This window comes from Cordyceps militaris (genome assembly GCF_000225605.1).
Source record: "Cordyceps militaris CM01 unplaced genomic scaffold CCM_S00009, whole genome shotgun sequence".
NCBI lineage: Eukaryota > Fungi > Ascomycota > Sordariomycetes > Hypocreales > Cordycipitaceae > Cordyceps > Cordyceps militaris.
This window is the reverse complement of record NW_006271977.1, coordinates 478,761-498,329: the sequence shown is the minus strand read 5'-3', so window position 1 is coordinate 498,329 and position 19,569 is coordinate 478,761. Positions and strand designations below refer to the sequence as shown.

The 19,569-nt window shown below is 56.2% G+C and overlaps 6 protein-coding genes across 6 annotated transcripts; 4 read left to right on the top strand and 2 right to left on the bottom strand.

Moving 5' to 3' along the window:
* Positions 1–209: 209 nt before the first annotated feature.
* CCM_09467 (prephenate dehydrogenase) lies at positions 210–2,205 on the top strand (the record flags this gene model as incomplete). Its single annotated transcript, XM_006674600.1, has 4 exons — positions 210–325; positions 796–856; positions 951–1,062; positions 1,148–2,205. 4 exons carry the CDS (start codon positions 210–212, stop codon positions 2,203–2,205), a joined length of 1,347 nt encoding a protein of 448 aa, XP_006674663.1.
* Positions 2,206–2,376: 171 nt separating this feature from the next.
* On the bottom strand, positions 2,377–3,632 carry CCM_09466 (uncharacterized protein; the record flags this gene model as incomplete). The annotated part of the gene is made up of 5 exons (XM_006674599.1): positions 2,377–2,494; positions 2,555–2,847; positions 2,903–3,062; positions 3,117–3,232; positions 3,261–3,632. 5 exons carry the CDS (start codon positions 3,630–3,632, stop codon positions 2,377–2,379), a joined length of 1,059 nt encoding a protein of 352 aa, XP_006674662.1.
* A 1,641-nt stretch (positions 3,633–5,273) lies between these two features.
* CCM_09465 (uncharacterized protein) lies at positions 5,274–6,254 on the top strand (the record flags this gene model as incomplete). The annotated part of the gene is made up of 3 exons (XM_006674598.1): positions 5,274–5,480; positions 5,549–5,824; positions 5,883–6,254. The coding sequence occupies 3 exons, from the start codon at positions 5,274–5,276 to the stop codon at positions 6,252–6,254; spliced, it is 855 nt and encodes a 284-aa protein (XP_006674661.1).
* Positions 6,255–6,680: 426 nt separating this feature from the next.
* On the bottom strand, positions 6,681–7,481 carry CCM_09464 (ELL complex subunit Eap30, putative; the record flags this gene model as incomplete). Its single annotated transcript, XM_006674597.1, has 1 exon — positions 6,681–7,481. One exon carries the CDS (start codon positions 7,479–7,481, stop codon positions 6,681–6,683), a length of 801 nt encoding a protein of 266 aa, XP_006674660.1.
* Positions 7,482–9,997: 2,516 nt separating this feature from the next.
* CCM_09463 (DnaJ domain protein (Mas5), putative) lies at positions 9,998–11,422 on the top strand (the record flags this gene model as incomplete). The annotated part of the gene is made up of 3 exons (XM_006674596.1): positions 9,998–10,055; positions 10,148–11,280; positions 11,333–11,422. The coding sequence occupies 3 exons, from the start codon at positions 9,998–10,000 to the stop codon at positions 11,420–11,422; spliced, it is 1,281 nt and encodes a 426-aa protein (XP_006674659.1).
* A 1,175-nt stretch (positions 11,423–12,597) lies between these two features.
* Positions 12,598–15,301, top strand: CCM_09462 (acetoacetyl-CoA synthase; the record flags this gene model as incomplete). The annotated part of the gene is made up of 4 exons (XM_006674595.1): positions 12,598–12,757; positions 13,051–13,322; positions 13,389–15,124; positions 15,190–15,301. 4 exons carry the CDS (start codon positions 12,598–12,600, stop codon positions 15,299–15,301), a joined length of 2,280 nt encoding a protein of 759 aa, XP_006674658.1.
* Between the last annotated feature and the right edge of the window lie 4,268 nt (positions 15,302–19,569).

Below are 19,569 nucleotides of genomic sequence, written 5' to 3'. Positions count from 1 at the left end.
TCTCCAACCTCCATTCACCCGCAACCCCCAAAAAATCTTCTCCTTTCTTTTAGGGCACAGGACCACAGGACTGAACTGCTGCCTTTCTCTGCAGTGCAGTAGAGGAATGTGAATATATTGAACCTGTCGTGTTCTTTTTTGCATTTTTGCTTCTTGGCCTCCGTTATCCTTCAGATTCGGAAGAATTTTTATCAAAAGACGAGGAAGCAATGGCAGCAGCTTCGCGTCATGTCCCTGCGGGGATGGAAAACTTTGTTGTCGGCTTGATTGGCATGGGCGACATGGGACGAATGTACGCCGAGAGATTGTCTGAAGCTGGCTGGAGGTAAGTTTTCACAACCGTGACATGTTTGTTGCTCCTTTTGCATCACGCCTATGGTAAGCTCTCCCCCCCGTTTTTCTTCCCTTGATACACCACACCTCCAACGCCGGTGTGTTCTTTTTTTTCAATGATGACCAGAGCGCATTTGGCTCGAGTATTGCCGGGAAGAACCCTAGCACCGTTCCGGTGAGAGGGAAGGACTCGGCAATCTTTGATGAAAACGCTAGCTACCTTAATACAACTACTGTCTGATGAAAAAAAGAACACAACCTGGCGGTACCCGCGTCTTTTGCTCTACCTACACATTTTTTTTGTTTTCCGCAACGAGGCAACCATGTGCTAACGATGCAAAACAGTTATTCCTCGTAAACCGCAAACAATGATACCCATGATTTTTCCCACCTCGGTCTTACATGCCAGCAAAGCATCGTTTTGGCTAACACCGCCCCCCCTCGTGCCTCGTTGTATTATAGAATACTGGCATGCGACAGAGAAGATAGATATGATAGCCTGAAAGAAAGATATTCCGCCAATGTACGAACCGCCAGTCCCATGTACCTTGTTCCTTTTTTTTTTTTGCCCCCCCGCGACGCCTTGATATATTCTTGAATGCTGAGAGGTCTTGTAGAAAAACATTGAGATTTGCCGCAACGGGCATCTCGTCTCTCGCGCGAGCGACTACATCATCTACAACGTCGAGGCGGCCGTAATCGACAGCGTCATTGCCAGCTATGGACCGTGTACGTTTTTTTTTTTTCCCTCTCCCTCGCTGCGCCCTCTCTCCGCATTCCTCCTCCTCCTAACGCCATCGCAAAACCCCTCTAGCCACCAAGCTGGGCGCCATTGTCGGCGGGCAGACATCCTGCAAGTCGCCCGAGATTGCCGCGTTCGAGAAGCACCTGCCGGCCGACGTGGACATTGTGTCGTGCCACTCGCTGCACGGCCCCGGCGTGGACCCGACGAACCAGCCGCTGGTGCTGATCCAGCACCGGGCGCCCGACGCGTCGCTGCGCAAGGTCGAGGCGGTGCTGCGGTGCCTGCAGTCCAAGTTTGTGCACCTCTCAGCGCGCGAGCACGACCGCATCACCGCCGACACGCAGGCCGTCACGCACGCCGCCTTTCTCTCCATGGGCAAGGCCTGGCACGCCAACCGCCAGTTTCCGTGGACCATGAGCCGCTACGTCGGCGGCATCGAGAATGTAAAGGTCAATCTGATGCTGCGCATCTACAGCCAGAAATGGCACGTCTACGCCGGCCTCGCCATTCTCAACCCCGAGGCCCGCGAGCAGGTCGCCCAGTACGCCCGCAGCGTCACCGACTTGTACAAGCTCATGCTCGTGGGGGACCTCGACGGCCTGCGCGCGCGGCTCTACGCCGCCCGCGACAAGGTCTTTGGCACGGATGCCTGGGGCGGCGGCAACGACAACGATGGCCGGCCGCTCATTGAGCCGTCGGTGCTGTCGAGCTTCGCGCTTGGCCAGCCCGACGACGACGACCCGGCCACGCACCGTGCCAACAACCACCTGTCGCTGCTCGCCATGGTGGACTGCTGGGCCGAGCTTGGCATTGTGCCGTACGACCACATGCTGTGCAGCACGCCGCTGTTCCGGCTGCGTCTCGGCGTTACCGAGTACCTCTTCCGCACCCCGGCGCTGCTCGACGCCGCCCTCGTCACCGCCGTCGAGGATCAGACGTACCGCAGCGACGACCTCGAGTTCACCTTTGCGGCGCGGGCGTGGGCCGAATGCGTCAGTCTGGGTCACTTTGAGACGTGGCGGAAGCGCTTCGAGAGCACGCAGGCGTTCTTCGAGCCACGCTTCGCCGAGGCCAAGATAGTGGGTGACCAGATGATGAAGAAGGTGTTTGAAAGCAGCAAGCCGTGAGAAAGGGGTCGTTATTTTTAGTCTGCAAGCGAGTTTATAATTTAATGAGATTGGACATGAGACCATTGTATGCGACGTCGTTTGTAGTTCCATATGGTCATAATGTGCTATGTATACAAAACTCGAACACGAGGAATAGGTCAAATGGCATTTCACTTCTCGGGAATGGCCCTAGACTGCCGTGATCATGTCGGAAATGCCGCGCTCGAAACCACTACCGGCCCCGAGTCGCAGATTGGTATAACTGGACTCTGTGTCGCTACGAGTGTGCATGCCAAGAGGACGCGCGCTACACCTGTGGTTAGCGGTCTATCTAATTTAATGGACAATTTATAGAGGCAGCACTTACACGTCGAACATGGGCGAACTTTCGCACTGAAATGCTGGCTCTGTCGCCACACACACAGGCAGCTTCTCTTGGGTCCGCAGCGGCGAAATGCCCTCGAAATTGTTACACGGGGGCGAGCGCGTCAGCGTTCCTGGGCACTGGGATGGCTCGGTGACGGGGCAGGGTGCGTTGTCAGGCAAGGTGTCTCGGGCTACAGGAAGTCGGCCGCCGCAAGCAATCTGTCGCTCCAGAAGGTCCATGAGGCAGAGACTGGGGTTAAGCCACGAGAGGCGCGACGAGCTATCGGGTGTGTACTAGAACTGTTGCGTCAACGATTATTCATGACAAGGTCGGCTGCACAAGACTGACAGTAGGAAGGGGTCGTTGACCAATGGCCTTGACGATGCGCGCGTCCGTAACCGGGCGGCCGGCAATAGTCTGGAAGCCGAAGCCGGTGGCGGCGGTGGGCGGGATGCGGCCGTTGGCGATGGCGTCAAGACTAATGTAGGCGCGGTCGACGCAGGTGGGCCTGCAGCGAGCGCAGACGCGGTAGAGACATTCCTTATGAGCGGTGCTTCCCTACAGCTTCCGGTACTCGTATGGATTGGGCAAGGGCTCGGTAAGGTCAAAGAGGCCGTCGTGGGCAAAGAGCGACGTGCCGTTTTGCGTCATGCGGTCCCGCTGGATCATGGATTGGACCTGCAAAACGTGTTAGTGGAGGTCGTACTTGTGAAGCAAGGAGTGTAACCTTTTCCTTTTGCCTCAGCAGTGTGGCGATCTGATCGGGACGGTAGCTGGCCATTTTCTCAGAGCTGATTTGGTCTAGGAAGCTGAACTTGTCTTGGCAATCGGGGACACTGCTCCGTCGAGCGTTCATGTCCGCCACCATGGCAAGACCGATTTGGTCACAGCAGTTCTGATGTAAGGCATCAGTTTCAAGGTATACTATGGTGACAATGGTGGTACTTACAAGATCGCCTTGGGCGAGGGCGTCGTCAATGATACCCTCCTTGTCCTGGGTGCATTGGTACACCCAACCAAAGTTGCCTGGCCGATGGCAGGCACCGCAGAGATGGGATACTCCGTATACGCGAGTCATAGTGACATGCGTACACTGTGCTTTGAGATCGGCTGGGCGAGCAATAGATTTGATGGCCTTTCGTAGCGGCATCGTATCCCAGGCGAATCACTGGCGGGCGGGAGTGACTAGAGAAGGAACAATGCTGTTCTCCGAGACCATCTAGCGAAGGGAAAGATTGAAAGAAAAGGATACTTGTTGAATGAAACAATAGCGATTGCGATTGGGAAGAGACAAAGAAAAATGCAAGAGTAAATGTGATGTAATAGTAGGCGAGAGCAGCAGCAGTGGCAGCAGGGCAATTACACGAGACTAGGCGAAAGGCATTGATTTAGGGGCCCAGCGGGAAGAATCATGGCAGCAGAGTTGGAGTTTGACGCGTCAGAGAACTGGCAGGAAACTTGGAGAGCGTGTCTGGAAGAGGATGGGTTTGCGAAGTAAACAAGAGCAAGCGTTTGCCAGGTGGCAGGTGCCAGGGTGGCGGGTGTGCAAACGGCGTATAACGTCAGAAAATAAAGAGACAGCTACAAGGTAGGTAGGGAAGTAGAGAACCGATAGGCAACGCAGATTTACTACTATGTGATGTCTGTTGAGAACCTAGAATAGCTTTCTCTACCCCATCAGTGTATCTGGCTGATAGAAACAGTGTAGATACTATGTACATATACTCCCTGTTTGCGGGCAGTGTCAAGTGCCCACACGAATACCTCGGCAAAGACCCATGCAAGTTTTGCCAATCGATGGATAACGTAACGATCTGCAGGAAACCACTGCGCAGTATTTTCCCTAGCAGCTTGCACCCATTAACCATAAACGCGCTGAACCAATGTCAACAAAGACGAGTGGCTAGTGGTTGCCAGGGACGCAAAACAGCCTCGGAACCAATAGCGCACCAGGGGTACCAGCCAATGGGAATGCTCAACGTTTTTGGGCCCACTAACGGGGCTGCCCAAAAAAAGCCGCCCCCGTCCAGCCGTCCAACCGTCGCGACTCGCCGACTTCCAGCTTCCAGCGGTCGTAGCGCTCCATTTTGCAGCCGCACCAGAGCCAGCTTAGCGGTCTTTTAGGGTGTCCTCCGCCAAGTCCCGGTAGTGCTGCTTTCGCTGCGTGACAGTGCCTGCCTCACTTGCGTGGCGTCGACGGGCTCACATCACTGAACCAAACTTATGCTCTTCCCCCCTCCCCCCCCGGTCCGAGCTCTTCTTCCACTCTTCCTTCCTGAACAGAAATTATTGCCAACCATCGCGACCAATCCGTGCTGGACGCCCTGTTCGTCGCCGCCGCAACTTGTCTGCCCTGTACGTTCCTCGTCCTCGCCTCCTAGCATCGCTCCGCGCGCAACAGCACTGCTCCGTCCCACTGCGTGTTTGCTTGTCAACAAACCCAGTTGGGTCGCTACCGTCCGCACAAGGCACCACCGCCGCGCCTCGTATTGAAGCCCAAGACCCAGCGACGACGACCTCGACACAGAAAAAAGCGCGCCGGAGTGAATTATTGGTTCTACGAACTTGCTCATCTAACAATTCCAGTAGACACCTATTCTGACGGCCCCCCCTCTTCTTTTGCTGCCGATTCTCGCACCAAAACGATCGTGCCCGAGAGACAACGCCTCTTCCCCAATTTCCTCCGAATACCCACCAACCTCCATCCTTCCCGCCCATCATGTCGGTCAAGTTTGAACGGGACACATTCCAGCAGACGGCGCAAAGCGTCGTGGGCAATGCGGCCAAGAGCGGCCAGATCCCCGGCACCAGCGGCAAGCACCCACTCGCCGAGAAGCTCGGCACCGCTCTGACGGGCGGTCTCGACAATGCTGGAACCAAGGGCTATCTTTCTGTGCGTAGCCTCGCCCCTTTACCCTCGCTGCAGGTCATCTTAGCCGCTGGCGATGCGCCCGCTCTCGGCTGATCGCTAACCTAACCACCTCGGCAATGCAGGCCTACATCAAGCAGCTCGAGTCCAACCCGCTCCGCACCAAGATGCTCACCGCTGGCGGCCTCGCCGGTCTCCAGGAGCTCCTCGCCTCGTTCCTCGCCAAGGACCGCAACAAGAACGGCAACTACTTCACCTCGCGAGTTCCCAAGATGGCCGCCTACGGTGCCCTCGTCAGCGCGCCCCTCGGCCACGTCCTCATCTGGCTGCTGCAAAAGGTCTTCCACAACCGCACTAATCTCAAGGCCAAGATTCTGCAAATCATCGTCAGCAACCTGGTGGTACGTTGCGCCTTGAATTGTCACTATAGCACCGCAGAATCCCACTAATTGTCTCCAGATTGCTCCCATCCAAAACAGCATCTACCTCGTCGCCATGGCCCTCATCGCCGGCGCCCGCACGTTCCACCAGGTTCGCGCCACCGTCAAGGTCGGTTTCTGGAAGGTCATGAAGGTATCCTGGGTCGTCTCGCCCCTCTCCTTGGCCTTTGCCCAGCAGTTCCTTCCCAACCACCTCTGGGTGCCCTTCTTCAACGTCATCGGCTTCGTCATTGGTACATATGTCAACACCACCACCAAGAAGAAGCGCCTCGCAGCCCTCCGCAAGAAGCACTTCGGTGACGGCCGCAGCAACCTGGGCCGCGACGACTACCCTCCTCCCGGCATGGGCGGCCCCATGGGCGGTCCTATGGGCCCCAACCCTCCCTACTAATAAAGCGATTGGTGCGAGTCGGCCTCGGTCGACGTGGGCGATCCTTGCCTCTGTGGCCGACTTGTGGGAGACTAGAAGATAGATGGCACTTGGACGATGGATTTCTCTGGAGTACAGGAGCAGCTCTTGAGACGGACGGCGCGGCGAAACAAGAGCTGTTCTGGCTAGTTGCAAAGTGTATATGGGAGAAGGGGCAGAGATGACGAAATCTGGTGTTTTTTTGCGCGCATGGACCTTGTATAAATCTCTTTGGCCAGATGTGCTGATTATTTTTAAAGTACTTATTGAATGCGAACTGCTTATGAATAATTGTTTGGACGAAACGTCGGGTATGTTGTGTCTGTCGTGTATGCGTCTATCATGCAGGGTCTCGAACCTATGCGCCTTGTGTCTGAATAACGTCACATATCCCTGTACGGGGTGCTCTTATGTATCCGCTGTTGCTGGTTCGCCATCAGTTCCGCCTATCCCTGCCATGAACGCCGGGCTCCAGTACTGCCACTCGCCACCAGTCTGCTTGTCGACCCAGAGCATGCCCTGCGCGACCAAGTCGTCAATGACGGTCTTGCACCGGGCGGGCTCCCACGCCAGATTATCGCGCAGCATGCCGACGCTGACGTGGCCGAGGACCTGGGCGGCCTCGACGCAGCTGGCCTGGTCGCGACTGAGCTCGCGCGGGACGCTCCGCACATACTCGGTCTCCCCCACGGTGACAATGGCGTAACTACCGCCGAGCGGGCGCAAGGTGGCGACGGCGCGGCGCACGTCGTCCTCGGAGACGTGGGCGCCGCCGCCGGCGACCTTGTCGCGGGAGACGCGCTCGCGGACCTGTGCGAGCGACACGAGCCCGCCGTTCTCGGCGCGCGTGGCGCCGCACACCTGCACGACGCGCACGGCCACGTCAAAGTAAAAGTCGTTGACCGTCTTGCCCAGCAGCTGGCCCCAGACGGACGGGGACGCGGCGGCAGCGGCGCCCGCCGAGGACGCGAGCGGGTCGACGCCAATCGCGCTGCACATGCGCGCAAACTGCGCCCGGAAGGACGGGTCCGATCGGATGTCGCGCGCGTGCGTCTGCGCGAATTGCTGCAGCAGCGTCCGGAACACGGCCAGCTGCGTCTCCAGCGCCTGCGCGTTGGTCGCCCGCAGCGACGACCCGTGCGACGCGTACTGCGCAGACGTCAGCCGCGAGCGGTCGAGCGCACCGATGCCCACGGCTTTGCGGGACATGGCGAGCGGAGCTGTATGTGGTTGTGATGGAATGGAGGTGTGGTGTGGGAAGTCGAGGATGGGAGCGTTTGGAGATGTTCTGGCTGTGACATGTTGGGTGTGCGGGGGCACAGCCTTGGTGGCGGGGTATTGTCTCCGCGCTAGAAACCTAACTAGCATTGATGTCCGCCGAACACTATAAAAATAGCCGCCGTGATTTTATTAGCTTTCCTTCTTTTCTTTGTTCCAAGTCTCCGTAAAGTTGCCACGGTCAAAAAACGGGAACAAACTAATAAAGAATCGGCACGGCAGCGGGCGCCCCGCGTGACCACTGTCCACCATTGTGCGAACCAACACCAGACAAGCAAAGCGCACCCGTGCTGGGGCCGCAGTCTTTGACGGAACATGTACGCAATACAATATTTTGGTTCTGCAAGTACTGCCTCGCACACCTTGCCACCCCCTCACCAGAAGCAGACAAGATGGTCAATCGCTATACTAGCTATATTTCCTTCCTCACATAGATGAAAATCTCCCGCAATTTAGTCATCAGTTCTTCATCCCCAGGCGAAATCGGAAAGTCAATTTTCTCTTCATACGCTTTCCACATGTCTACCGTTCGGGGAGAATCCGCATCCACCCACGGTTTTCTGTTGTAAACAAGACATGTTAGTAACAAGTCCAACTCTAGCAGCCTACAGGTGACTTACTCCGAGTCATTAAAGACGTCAAAGCCAGAGCTGATTATGACCGATGGCCGCGCAATATCCGCGATAATCTGTTTAAGAGGCGCCTCGATGAAGACGGAAAAGACAAAGCTGTCCTCGTCAATTTCCGCAAAGCCACCAGCGCCATAGTCTCCAACGACGGAAAACCCGTAATTCGTCAACACTGCTTTGGCTTCATCTGTATAGTCTGGGTCTTGTGCGAGCAGTTGGACATGGTCACCAGTCATCTCGCGGCAGACTTGTGCAAGAGTCAAAGCGATGGCATGTTGGGTCATTGCGGCGCGGACAAAGCTAGCTTCCAAGTTGTCGCCTTGGGCGGAAGAATGTCTGCGCCACCACTCTGGTGGTATGCGACAGATATCACCCAGACCAAGGCAGATTATCTTCTTGACGGTTCTAAGAGTGGCCGTTTTTTGTAACTGCGACTTTAAAAGCTCGCAGCTGTCGCTTTTTAGCCACGAAAGCCTAGTCTCCTCGAAGAGTGAGCCTGGATTCAGAATGACACCACGGAAGCTTCGAGCAGACGTATTGATCCAGTGTGGCAGATAGGAGCAAAGATACATCTCCTCCGGGTCGTCGGGTTGATGCGTAACTAGTCGCCAATATTCTCGGAATCTAACACGGGGCTTCCTGACGCAAGGTTTAGCCATCCATGTACATGAGTTTAGTTGACTACTTACCATATCGGAAACTCTACTTCAAACATAGGATTCGCTATGGCGAGCGTAGCGCCGTCAATAGAGCGGATCGTGAAAACCGGTGTGGTCGTATAAGCCGCTAATTGCCTTTCAATGTCGCGTAAGTCTGCCTTTGTCCAGAGCTTCACCCCTTTGGTGTACAGGGTCGCTGCCTTCTGGCTGCTGATTCGCCAAGACGTGTAGTCATGCTGAAGTATATGCTCGGGCGGCATCATTGAGACCTGTTGTACAGGGCGAGAGAATTTGACAAGGAGATAAAAATATCTCTGTTCTTTGTAGTGGTACGTTTCTTTGAAGGGCTAGGTTTCTTTGTGTGGGTAGGCGGGTGCCTTTTCAAGACGTACAAGTACAGGTGACACAGGTTTCTAACCAATGAGAAGCCAGCGTGAGCTCTCTGCTTGCGCAGTCACAACAGTTGCTTACATCAAATCGCGTTAATAAAGCAACGGTGCATGTTGGGGATTAGAAAGTACAGATGTGGCGCCGTTGTGGCGTTGGGAATAGACGCAGGAGCCGAGCCCGACGACATTGATGCATAGGGGGAACCATATTTATATGAGTTACAGGAAGGGAACAGTCAGATAATGTGGAAGTACAGTTTCCCAGTGGCCATTTCAACGCCAATTCCTCGCCGCTGATACAGGGAGCAGTGTATTGGCGCAACAAGGTGGTCAAGCTGCTTCGGTGTCTTTCGGTGGGGGTGTAGGAAGACGGACGATCGGTGCAGACAGGCGACTCGAGTTTGTCGTTTATTGTAAAGGCGTGTTGCGGAAGGGAAAGCGAAAAGAGCTGGGGCGCTTCGACGTCGTGCGTGATGGCACAGAACGGATGGTGTTGGTGTGGCTGGTGAAGAGTACGTAGCCGGCGGCTGCCTTGCACCAGCCACAACAAAAATCAACCAACCAACCAGCCAACCAGGGCGCGTGCTGACACAGGCGGACCAGGCGGACCAGGCAGCCAGCCGGGCGGCACTAGCCTCTCGCAGGTGCGGCGGAGCGTTAACCCCCACCACAGATTTTCAAACAAAGCCGTCCCTCCAAAAAGCCCACCTGGCTTTGCTTGCGTTTTTCTCGTCGTCATAAAACCACATCTGCCATACACGTAAATAGACATGGCCAACAGATTCCCAGGTGCCGGCGCCGAAGGCACGGTCGAGATTGACCTCTATGGTACGTCTGCCCTGCACACCGCATCTCGCCTCGCCCCCCGCCACAGCCGTGGCTCGCCTCCGCTGCTAACCAACCCGACTTTGTCTCTGCAGAGGTGCTCTCCATCGAAAAGTCGGCCTCGGGCGACGAGATCAAAAAGGCCTACCGCAAGGCCGCCCTCAAGTTCCACCCCGACAAGGTCCCCGAGGACCAGCGTGAGGCCTCCGAGGTCAAGTTCAAGGAGGTGACGCGCGCCTACGAGATTCTCGGCGACGAGGAGAAGCGCCGCCTCTACGACACACACGGCATGGCTGCCTTTGACCCCTCGCGCGGCGGTCCCGGCGGCCCCGGCGGCGCCGACCTCAACGACATCCTCTCGCAAATGTTTGGCTTCAACATGGGTGCCCAGGGCGGCGGCCCCCGCCGCCCCCGCAAGGGACCCGACGAGCAGCAAGAGTACAAGGTCACGCTCGAGGAGCTCTACCGCGGCAAGACGGTCAAGTTTGCCGCCAACAAGCAGGTCCTCTGCAGCGGCTGCAAGGGCACCGGCGGCAAGGACAAGGTCAAGCCCGACCCCTGCGGACGCTGTCGCGGCCAGGGCATCGTCGAGGGCATCCGCCAGATCGGCCCCGGCATGATGCGCCGCGAGACCATGCTCTGCGACGCCTGCCAGGGCGCCGGCAGCAGCTTCAAGGAAAAGGACCGCTGCAAGAAGTGCAAGGGCAAGCGCACCAACCAGGAGAAGAAGGTCCTTGAGCTGTACATTCCCCGCGGCTCCAGCCAGGGCGAGCACATCGTCCTCGAGGGCGAGGCCGACCAGTTCCCCGACCAAATACCTGGAGATATCATCTTTACCCTCGCCGAGGAGCCCCACGGCACCTTTTCCCGTCTCGGCAACGACCTCTCTGCCGAGCTCAAGATTTCCCTCAGTGAGGCCCTCGGCGGCTTCAACCGCGTCGTGCTCGAGCACCTCGACGGCCGCGGCATTTCCATCGAGCGCAAACAGGGTCAGCTTCTGCGTCCCGGTGACTGCCTCCGTGTCCCGGGTGAGGGTATGCCGTTCAAGCGCGGCGACGCCAGGGGTGACCTCTACCTGCTCGTGGCGGTCGAGTTCCCCAAGGACGACTTCCTCCAGGACGTCGCCTCGTACGATTCCCTTCTCAAGATGCTGCCGCCGCCCCTCACTGGTCCCAAGACGGACGAGGTGGACGACGTCGAGTACGAAGACGATGCCGACATTGAGACTGTAAGTTGATGCACATGATGCACGTGTGAGACGCGGGACTAATTCTGTCTAGATGGGCGAGAACTCCGAAGACCCCCGTGCTCGCGGCGAATGGCAAGAAGACGGCGCGGAAGACGGCCAGCCGCAGTGCCAGGCCCAGTAAACGAGACATATGATGCAGGACAAAAGTTGATACACTTGATATTATTTGCTCGTACCACATGAAGCTGAGGGACTTTTTGACAGGTGTTTATATAGAGAAAGTTGGTGTTGATGATGATGAACGGGGAGTTGACGGGGAGTTGACGAGACAAGAAGGGAATTGAAACGAAGACTGAGAAGAGTTGGAGCGTCCAAGAAAGATACACCTCTCTTTATTTTATACACTTGATATCTATACAACCTTTTGGATTTAGTAGACTACCTTGAGCCAGGTTGGGATGGCTACCCAGAGCTGTCCCACGCTCGGCGTCCCATCCCCGTACCGCAACACTGCATTATATTGCCGAGACGACATTTGTTAACCAGTAGTAGAGGTCCCCTATCCACTCAATCAATATCACCAAGATATGGATACTTTGCAGCACAATCAAGTTGCAGCTCAGGTAGGTGTACGCTACCCGTAGCTACCCGGTATTAGTTTCCAATGGCTTATAACCTAGGAAGTTTAGTCGGGATATTTTCCAACTTTCTATGCTGCGCGTTTTCCATGTCGAATTATTTTCTCGATCCGTCTACGTCTGCCTCCAACCAGGCTGCCAACGTCGTAAACCGTTTGCTCGCACGACAGCGACGGATCCCCCATCTCTCACCCCCGTGTAGGTCGAGGACAGATGCACGCCGCAGTGACGACACGTAGGGCTGCGTATGCAAACCATTACCATTGACTATATTTGGAAGTCATGACGTCTATATCGTATAAAAAAAGGCCACAAATTCCCGTTCACCGCGTAGTGTGTGCGCTGCACCATGCCCGTCCGCCACCACCACGCGGCCGCCCAATCAGCACCGTGGCCGTGATCGGATGGGCTTTTTGGGGCCTGCATTAGCTCGTCGCTGGAATTACTTTGCCCTGATAGTATCATGGTGAGAAGAGAGAGACGGCTCGTGGTCTCGTGCTGAAAGCAATCAGACAATAGGAGACGGCCCTTGGTAGAGCACAGTAAATCGTGTCCTGCCAGTCGGTTCCATTTTGAACCACAAGACAACACAAAAGCTACTCTTCTTACCATTATTGGTTATGCGACATGTGTTATGGAACCCATGTATATGTGCGTGTTGGGTTCTAATAACTCGTTTGACCGCCTCCATACAAGGCTGACGGCAGGGCAATTGGCAATGAAACTCGCCATTGATGAACTGGATATTAATTCATTCAGAACCTTTACGAGCGCCCCTGCGGCGAATACCCCGCGTGCTCTAAAGCCGACGCCATCAACGGGCGTTCGGGTTGTAGCGGGACACGGCGGAGCTGGACCCCAAGCTTTTTTTCTTTGGTGTAAGCCGTAACCGGCAACCGCTCCTTGCTAGCATTCCCAACAGATTGGCGCCGTAGCTTGCCTTGTCGTAGATGATGGTCGTTCCTTCTCCTACCAATTCCATCATTATCTGAGACGTCTGGATTTTCCCTCTTCTCTACTCCTCTTCTTTTTCTGCCTTACTGGTCTTGCAGGGGCTGTCCCCCGTCCAGTACTGCCCCGTTGTCCGCAATCACCCCACCACTGACTTTCCGTCATCGCAAGCCCCCCCCCCCCTCCGGAACCCAAACCGTCCTCCCTTCCGCATCGTCAGACACACACGCACAAACACGACAAAGAAAACTCGCCATCATGGGCCAATCCGTCCCGCAAGACTCCTCGCCCGCGCTCGCCGAGAAACTATGGACGCACCCGGACCCGGCCTCGACGCCCATGTGGCAGTTCATCCAGCGCGTCAATGCCCGGCGCGGCCTTGCCCTCGCGGGGTATCCCGATCTCTACCGGTGGTCCGTCGAGCACGTTGCCGACTTTTGGCGCGAGACCTGGGACTTTGTCGGCATCGTGGCCTCGAAGGAAGCCGATGAGGTGTGTCTTCTTCCTTTTATCTTGTCCTGGTCTGTTGCCAGTACAATACTGACAAGCAGGAGCTAGGTCCTCCCCAAAGACGCGCCCATGTACCCCCGGCCCGACTTCTTCGGCACCGCGCGTCTCAACTTTGCCGAGAATCTGCTCTTCCCGCCCACGTCCACACCCCTCGACCCGTCCGCGACCGCTGTCTTCACAACCACGGAACTCCCGGGGGACCTGCGCACCACATCCTGGGCCGAGCTACGCGAGGCCGTTAGGCGTTGCGCCGCCGCCTTACGCGCCGCCGGCCTGCGCCCGCACGACGTCGTCGCCGGCTACGTCTCCAACCACGTCGAGGCGCTCGTTGCCATGCTGGCCGCGGCCTCGCTCGGCGCCGTCTGGACCGGCATCAGCCCGGACAATGGCGTGTCGGCCGTGCTCGACCGCCTGCGCCAGATGGCGCCCAAAGTGCTCTTTGCCGACAACGGCACCGTCTATAACGGCAAGGCCTGGCCGAGCACCGCTAAGACGGACGAGATTGTGGCTGCGCTCCAGCCGACGGGCCTGCAGACCGTCGTCGTCATCAACAATGTTGAGGCCGACCTCGGCCTGCCGGGCCTCGCCGCACACGGCGTCCGCGCCGTCGACTACGCCGCCTTCCTCGACACGGCGCCAACCGATGCTACGCTCGAGTTTGCCCAGCTGCCGGCTTCCCACCCACTGTACGTGCTCTACTCGAGCGGCACCACCGGCCTGCCCAAAGCCATTGTCCACACGGCGCTGGGCACCTTGCTACAGCACAAGAAGGAGCATGTGTTGCACTGCTCGCTGACGCCCGCCTCTCGCATGCTCTACTACACCACCACGTCATGGATGATGTGGCACTGGAGCGTCGGCGCCCTCGCCGCCGGTGCTACCCTCGTCCTCTACTCGGGCTCACCCTTTCGCCCCCACGCCCACCTCTCCCTCCCAAGGGTGCTCTCCGACCTGCGCGTCACCCACTTTGGCACGTCGGCCGCCTACCTCACCGCGCTCGAGGCCGGCAACGTGCGACCTGTCCAAGATAAGACGCTCGACCTCTCGCGCCTCGAGGCCATTTACTCGACCGCCTCGCCGCTGCCGCCTTCCACCTTCAAGTTTGTCTACGAGGCTTTTCCCAAGACGGTCAACCTCGCCTCCATCACCGGTGGCACCGACATCATCTCCCTCTTTGGCGCGCCTTGTCCGCTGCTGCCCGTGCGCGTTGGCGAGATCCAGTGCGCCGGGCTCGGCATGGCCATTCGCGTCGTCGACTCGGCCACCGGTGTCGAGGTCGCGCCCGGCGAGCCCGGCGACCTCGTCTGTGTCCGGCCCTTTCCCTGCCAGCCCCTCACCTTCTTTGGCCCCGGCGGCGAGGCCAAGTACAAGGCCGCTTACTTTGAGCGCTTCGAGGACGTGTGCGGCATCCGCGGCACTGTCTGGCACCACGGCGACTTTGTTAAGATCCCCGACCCCTCCACCGGCGCGCTGCTCATGCTCGGTCGCTCCGACGGCGTGCTCAAGCCCGCGGGCGTGCGCTTCGGCTCTGCCGAGATTTACAACATCCTCACGCGCTTCTTTGCCGCCGACATCGAGGACGCCGTCTGCGTGGGCCGGCGCCGTGAGACGGACATGGACGAGACGGTGTGTCTGTTTGTCGTACCCACTGAGGGAGGTGTCTTCACCGAGGAGCTGCAAGGCCGCATCAAGGCCAAGATTCGCGCCGAGCTCAGCCCGCGCCACGTACCGGGCGTGGTGGCCGCGGCCGGCGGTGGCATCCCCAAGACGGGCAACGGAAAGAAGTAAGTGAATCAGTCTCGATGGAATGCGGATGAAACCAACCCGGGTGCTAACTGACGCGTCGCAGGATTGAGGTTGCCGTCAAGCAGATTCTGTCGGGCATAAATGTCAAGACCAATGCATCCGTGGCGAACCCTGAGTCGCTCGAGTGGTTCCGCGAATGGGCCGAGACGAATTAAGCCCGGCAGATGTCATGAAACAGCGAGTAATGTGAAGAGAGAGGTACAAAGGTTAGAAAAAATAGTGTTGGGAATCTAGAGAGAGGCGTGGAACGAGCCATGATAATGACACACTGCAAAGAAATCATATAGAGCGAGCATGCAGCTTGAAAGGGAGGAACCTCAACGACAGCCAGCATTTTACATAGTATACACTGCAAAGAACAAGCAAATCTTGCCCTCAGGTTATGAGATGAACCACGGCCTGAGTTGTTGCTGGCGTTGAAGCTTCAGGTAACACGAGCAATGTCTCGTTGTGCAACCGTCTTGGCATGTTCTTCGATGGCTTGCCAAGACATGTATGTGACACTGTGACTGTGACACCCGATCTTGTTGTTGCCATTCATCGTTTTCTTCAAGAGGAAACAAGGCTAATAATAGCCAAGGCTGAGAATGCAAGGAGACATGGCGCAGCGAAAATAGAAGCAATGACTTGCCAGTTCATCTAGCAGTAAGGCAAGTTCACTATCGAGCAAGCGCATCGAGATAGATTGTAACAAATTGTTGATCATCTTTCTTGTTGCCGTTGCGTTGCGTAGCATTGGAAAAGATGGAACAAAGCGGGTTCAGTCCCGGCGAAGAGGAACGATGGATATCGGGATTTGATGTGGTGAGACACGAGCGGTGATCCGGTGCGATTGGAAAGGAACCGCCAAGCCTCTCGCCTACATGTATACTATTATAATTTAGTTAGGACTCCAACATCTAGGTACGAATTAGTTGGTTAATAAGTTGGAGACGACTGCCGTGTGGTGCGTGCCATCGGAAATGGCCAACACGGTCAGGGGCTCAAACTGAGACATGTGCTCATGCCGGTGACGCTGGTTCCTGGGGATATGTAGAGACTCTCCTGCTTGCCGTTTCATTGACTCTGGGGGGCACATGCTACATGCTACGCGTCGCAGCTAGCCAAGACGTGTCTGCCGCGGGTATCAAGTGTCAACGTAGCGGAGAGCAAGACTGTGCTGGACCCAGTAGGCAAAGTGGACAGGACTCACAAGAAACTACCTACCTAGCTAGGTAGGTACTGTACCTGGTAGTGATCGAGGGAAGGGGAGATTGAAGGGAAGCCACTGAGCTTCTGGAAGAACTGCAATGGGCCGCCTCCGCGGTGAATGCAACGTCAATAAAGGAGGCGGTCGTTTGGCGAGATGGCAGGTCCCTTGTTCCGAGTGTGACTAGGGCGAGGCTCACCCCGATTTTTTCGTTTCGTTTGGTAGCGTTGTGTCAAGGCATGTACGGATACTTGGAGCGATTTCCATCTATTCAGCTGAGCAACTAGTTTAGACCCCATCCTTGGGTCAATCGAAATTTGTACAGATGCCTTGCGTATTGAGATGCTGTACTCTGTCATACTGGGTATAATTGATGCGGCGTGTTCGTAGTCAGATTCAGCCGTGCACCAGCCTGGCAGACATCTGAGAAGCAAGACCTCAAGTGGGCTTGGTGAGCGGGTCGAGTTGCATGTCGAAATTGCTCTCCTTTTGCAGTGTAATTTTACTCCTGACGGTGAAGGCGCGCAGGGATTGTCGCCGCGCGAGCTAGTAGAAAAGTTGAGAACGCCGTCGTTCCGACACGGAGACTTGCCGGAGACGTGTCTGTCGTTTGATCAATAGTGAGCAAGCACACCACCGTGTTAGCAGAGAGAAAAAGAAACGAAATAAAGTGGTGATTGTTTTTGGGCGAACACAGCCAAGCAGTTGTTGTGCTCTAGTTTGCTACCGCCAAGCCGTATTACAACGTAGACGGGTGCATCTAGCGATGCATGATGGGAAACACGTAACTACTACGTATTATATGTAGCAACTCCGTATTATTCTTCAGATGAGTGGTCGAGGGTTATCTCTCCAGTGGTACATACCATCCCATCTGACAGGTGGCTTGCAGCAGGGAGACGGGGATATGTAGCTATCTGGTTCGTCGGCAAAGTACTCGGTAGTAATGGTGGTATTCGATGGTAGACATCTAGATGCGAGGTCTAATACTGAGCACGTCCACTGCCGTTTGACTCGTTGCTGGGGCCAAGATGAACCCGAATTTGAGCAGTCAACGGCATTGAAGTCGTGTAGCAGGGATCGGTCGGTATTATTAATGCACGTTGACAATAGAGGTAGGGAGCCCCGTTGATTGCGGATGAGGCTTGATGTGTGGGCGATGATGGGGAGGCGATAGTTGATTAAGTTATTAGTTAGTGGGAAGAACTCAGAAGCGAAGGAAGGGAGGAGCAGTGGCCGATAGAGCACGGGCCACTGACCTAGCCCTAGCACGTTGAGTTCGGGTTCAGACGGTACGTGTCTAGCAGTTGGACGTTGAGTCCACCATCTCAGCACTGAGATGTGCTACTTATCATGTCTTTCCAGTTTTGAGTTTCTATTTCTGCCGTCATCATCAGGATGGCTACTGGTAGGCGAATGGGCCGGATAGCGATGCTGGCGAGGGAAAGCACGAATACAATTGAAAACATGGACACCACTGACTTGCTGTGAGCGCTAAAATGGCCCCTGTCTGCATTGAAGCTGCACGCTGCACACCACCAACAGCTCCCGACTTTGCCAATCAACTACTCGGTACGGATATTACTGACGCACCCATGCATTTATTAGTAACCTACCGAGCTGCTGCTGCTTGGATGCAATCAGCCCAATGATGTGCAGAGGCTGCACGGCAGCGCAAGTCATCCAGAGCCAGCCGTCCGTCGGCCCGCTTGGAGCGCAACTTGAGACAGGTACCCGGTGGCACTAACGGGATGGCAGAGAGATACATGAGATTTGGTAGGCTGCTCCGCACACGCGGCGGTACCGTGCAGTGCCGCAGTGACAGGCAGGATACCGTAGTTAGTACTCCGTACATAGTTACGAAGCAGAAATAAAAAAGGCCGGGCCTCCTTTTCTGAGACCAACTATCGAGTGTGCTTTGCCAGCTGTAGAGTAGCTTACTGGTAATAATAACTACCCGTTAACATGGAAAATTGTCTGATGGAAAAACTGTCTGAACCATCTAAGCCGTTCCCCCGTGTGGGACCTTTTCCCCTGACCATGATGAGCCAGGGACCTTTTGTACTGCTCTACAGCGTTAGACTGTACACGCCAGCCAGACGAGGTATTTTCACGCACAAACGGTCTTGAAAAGTCCAAAAAGGCCGGCGAACACAGCAAGTATAAAATCGTGCGGCTTGTTGGCCTCCGTCACACGCAATTGCTTGTGCGCCGTGGGAGACCTGGCGAACAGATACCTGCAACTACCAGGCTGTTGTTGATGGGCCAAGACAGCCAAATTGGGGGCTCCAGGCATGTACGTGATGGTAGGCGCTTAGCTGGTTAGTACCTATTCCGCTTCCCTGCGGGCGGAGGTACTTTGTGATTTCATTAGGGGGCCAGAGGAAGCATCCGCAGTACAACATGGGGGGCCTTGCACCCATCGAGCAGACGCAGCTGCGCATTGAGATGCGATGTGGTGCGAGCGTCCCAAAGAAAGAAAAGGGCTCTGAGTTGATGGGGTCGAAATAATCAAGTCTCGTTAGTTATTGTCCTTTTTGGTCGGTATTTGCTTCGACGGTTGAATGCTGGCCATCCTCGACACCTCAAAACCCATCTTCCCAGTCAACGAAGCTTTGGTACCAGGTAGATAATGATACCTGCTAAAATCGCTAGTTAGCTTGCCCACATCCACCTTGCCATCGCGGGTCCGTCACCTAATACCTAATACTTGGAGTATTACTCGGGGTACTTGTACCAAAGCGGCTCACTGCCCCAACCTTAAAGTATCTTCTGGTAAAGGCACCGCCCGCCCCAGCCTTTGCTAGCGCCTCGCTCGCAAAAAAATGCCCTGCGCCAAATTTGTCTGCAGCCCCAGCCAGCTCGCTGCTCTCCCCAGCAAAGCAGCAAAGCATCAGCTAGCCTGCTTGCCTGCTAGCCCAGGCCCCTCTCCCTCTCTCCATCTCCAGGCCCCCCATTTCCCTCTCTCATTCCAACCAGCAGAGCCATCCAGAAGCCTAGCCTCGTCGCCCAGCCCAGCCTCTCTTCATCCCGTCCATCCTCTCCTCCTCCTTGTCCGCCCTTGTTTGCTGCCGCTTCTGCCACTGCTGCCGCTGCCGCCAACTCATCAGTCTGCTCACGCGTCGCTCGCTCGCCTCCTGCTTGCTTGCTCTCCACCTCGACTAAACCATCAAACTCGCATCGACTCCCATTGACCACGACCAACGCCCCCCCTCCTGCCCCGTCAACCTCCGA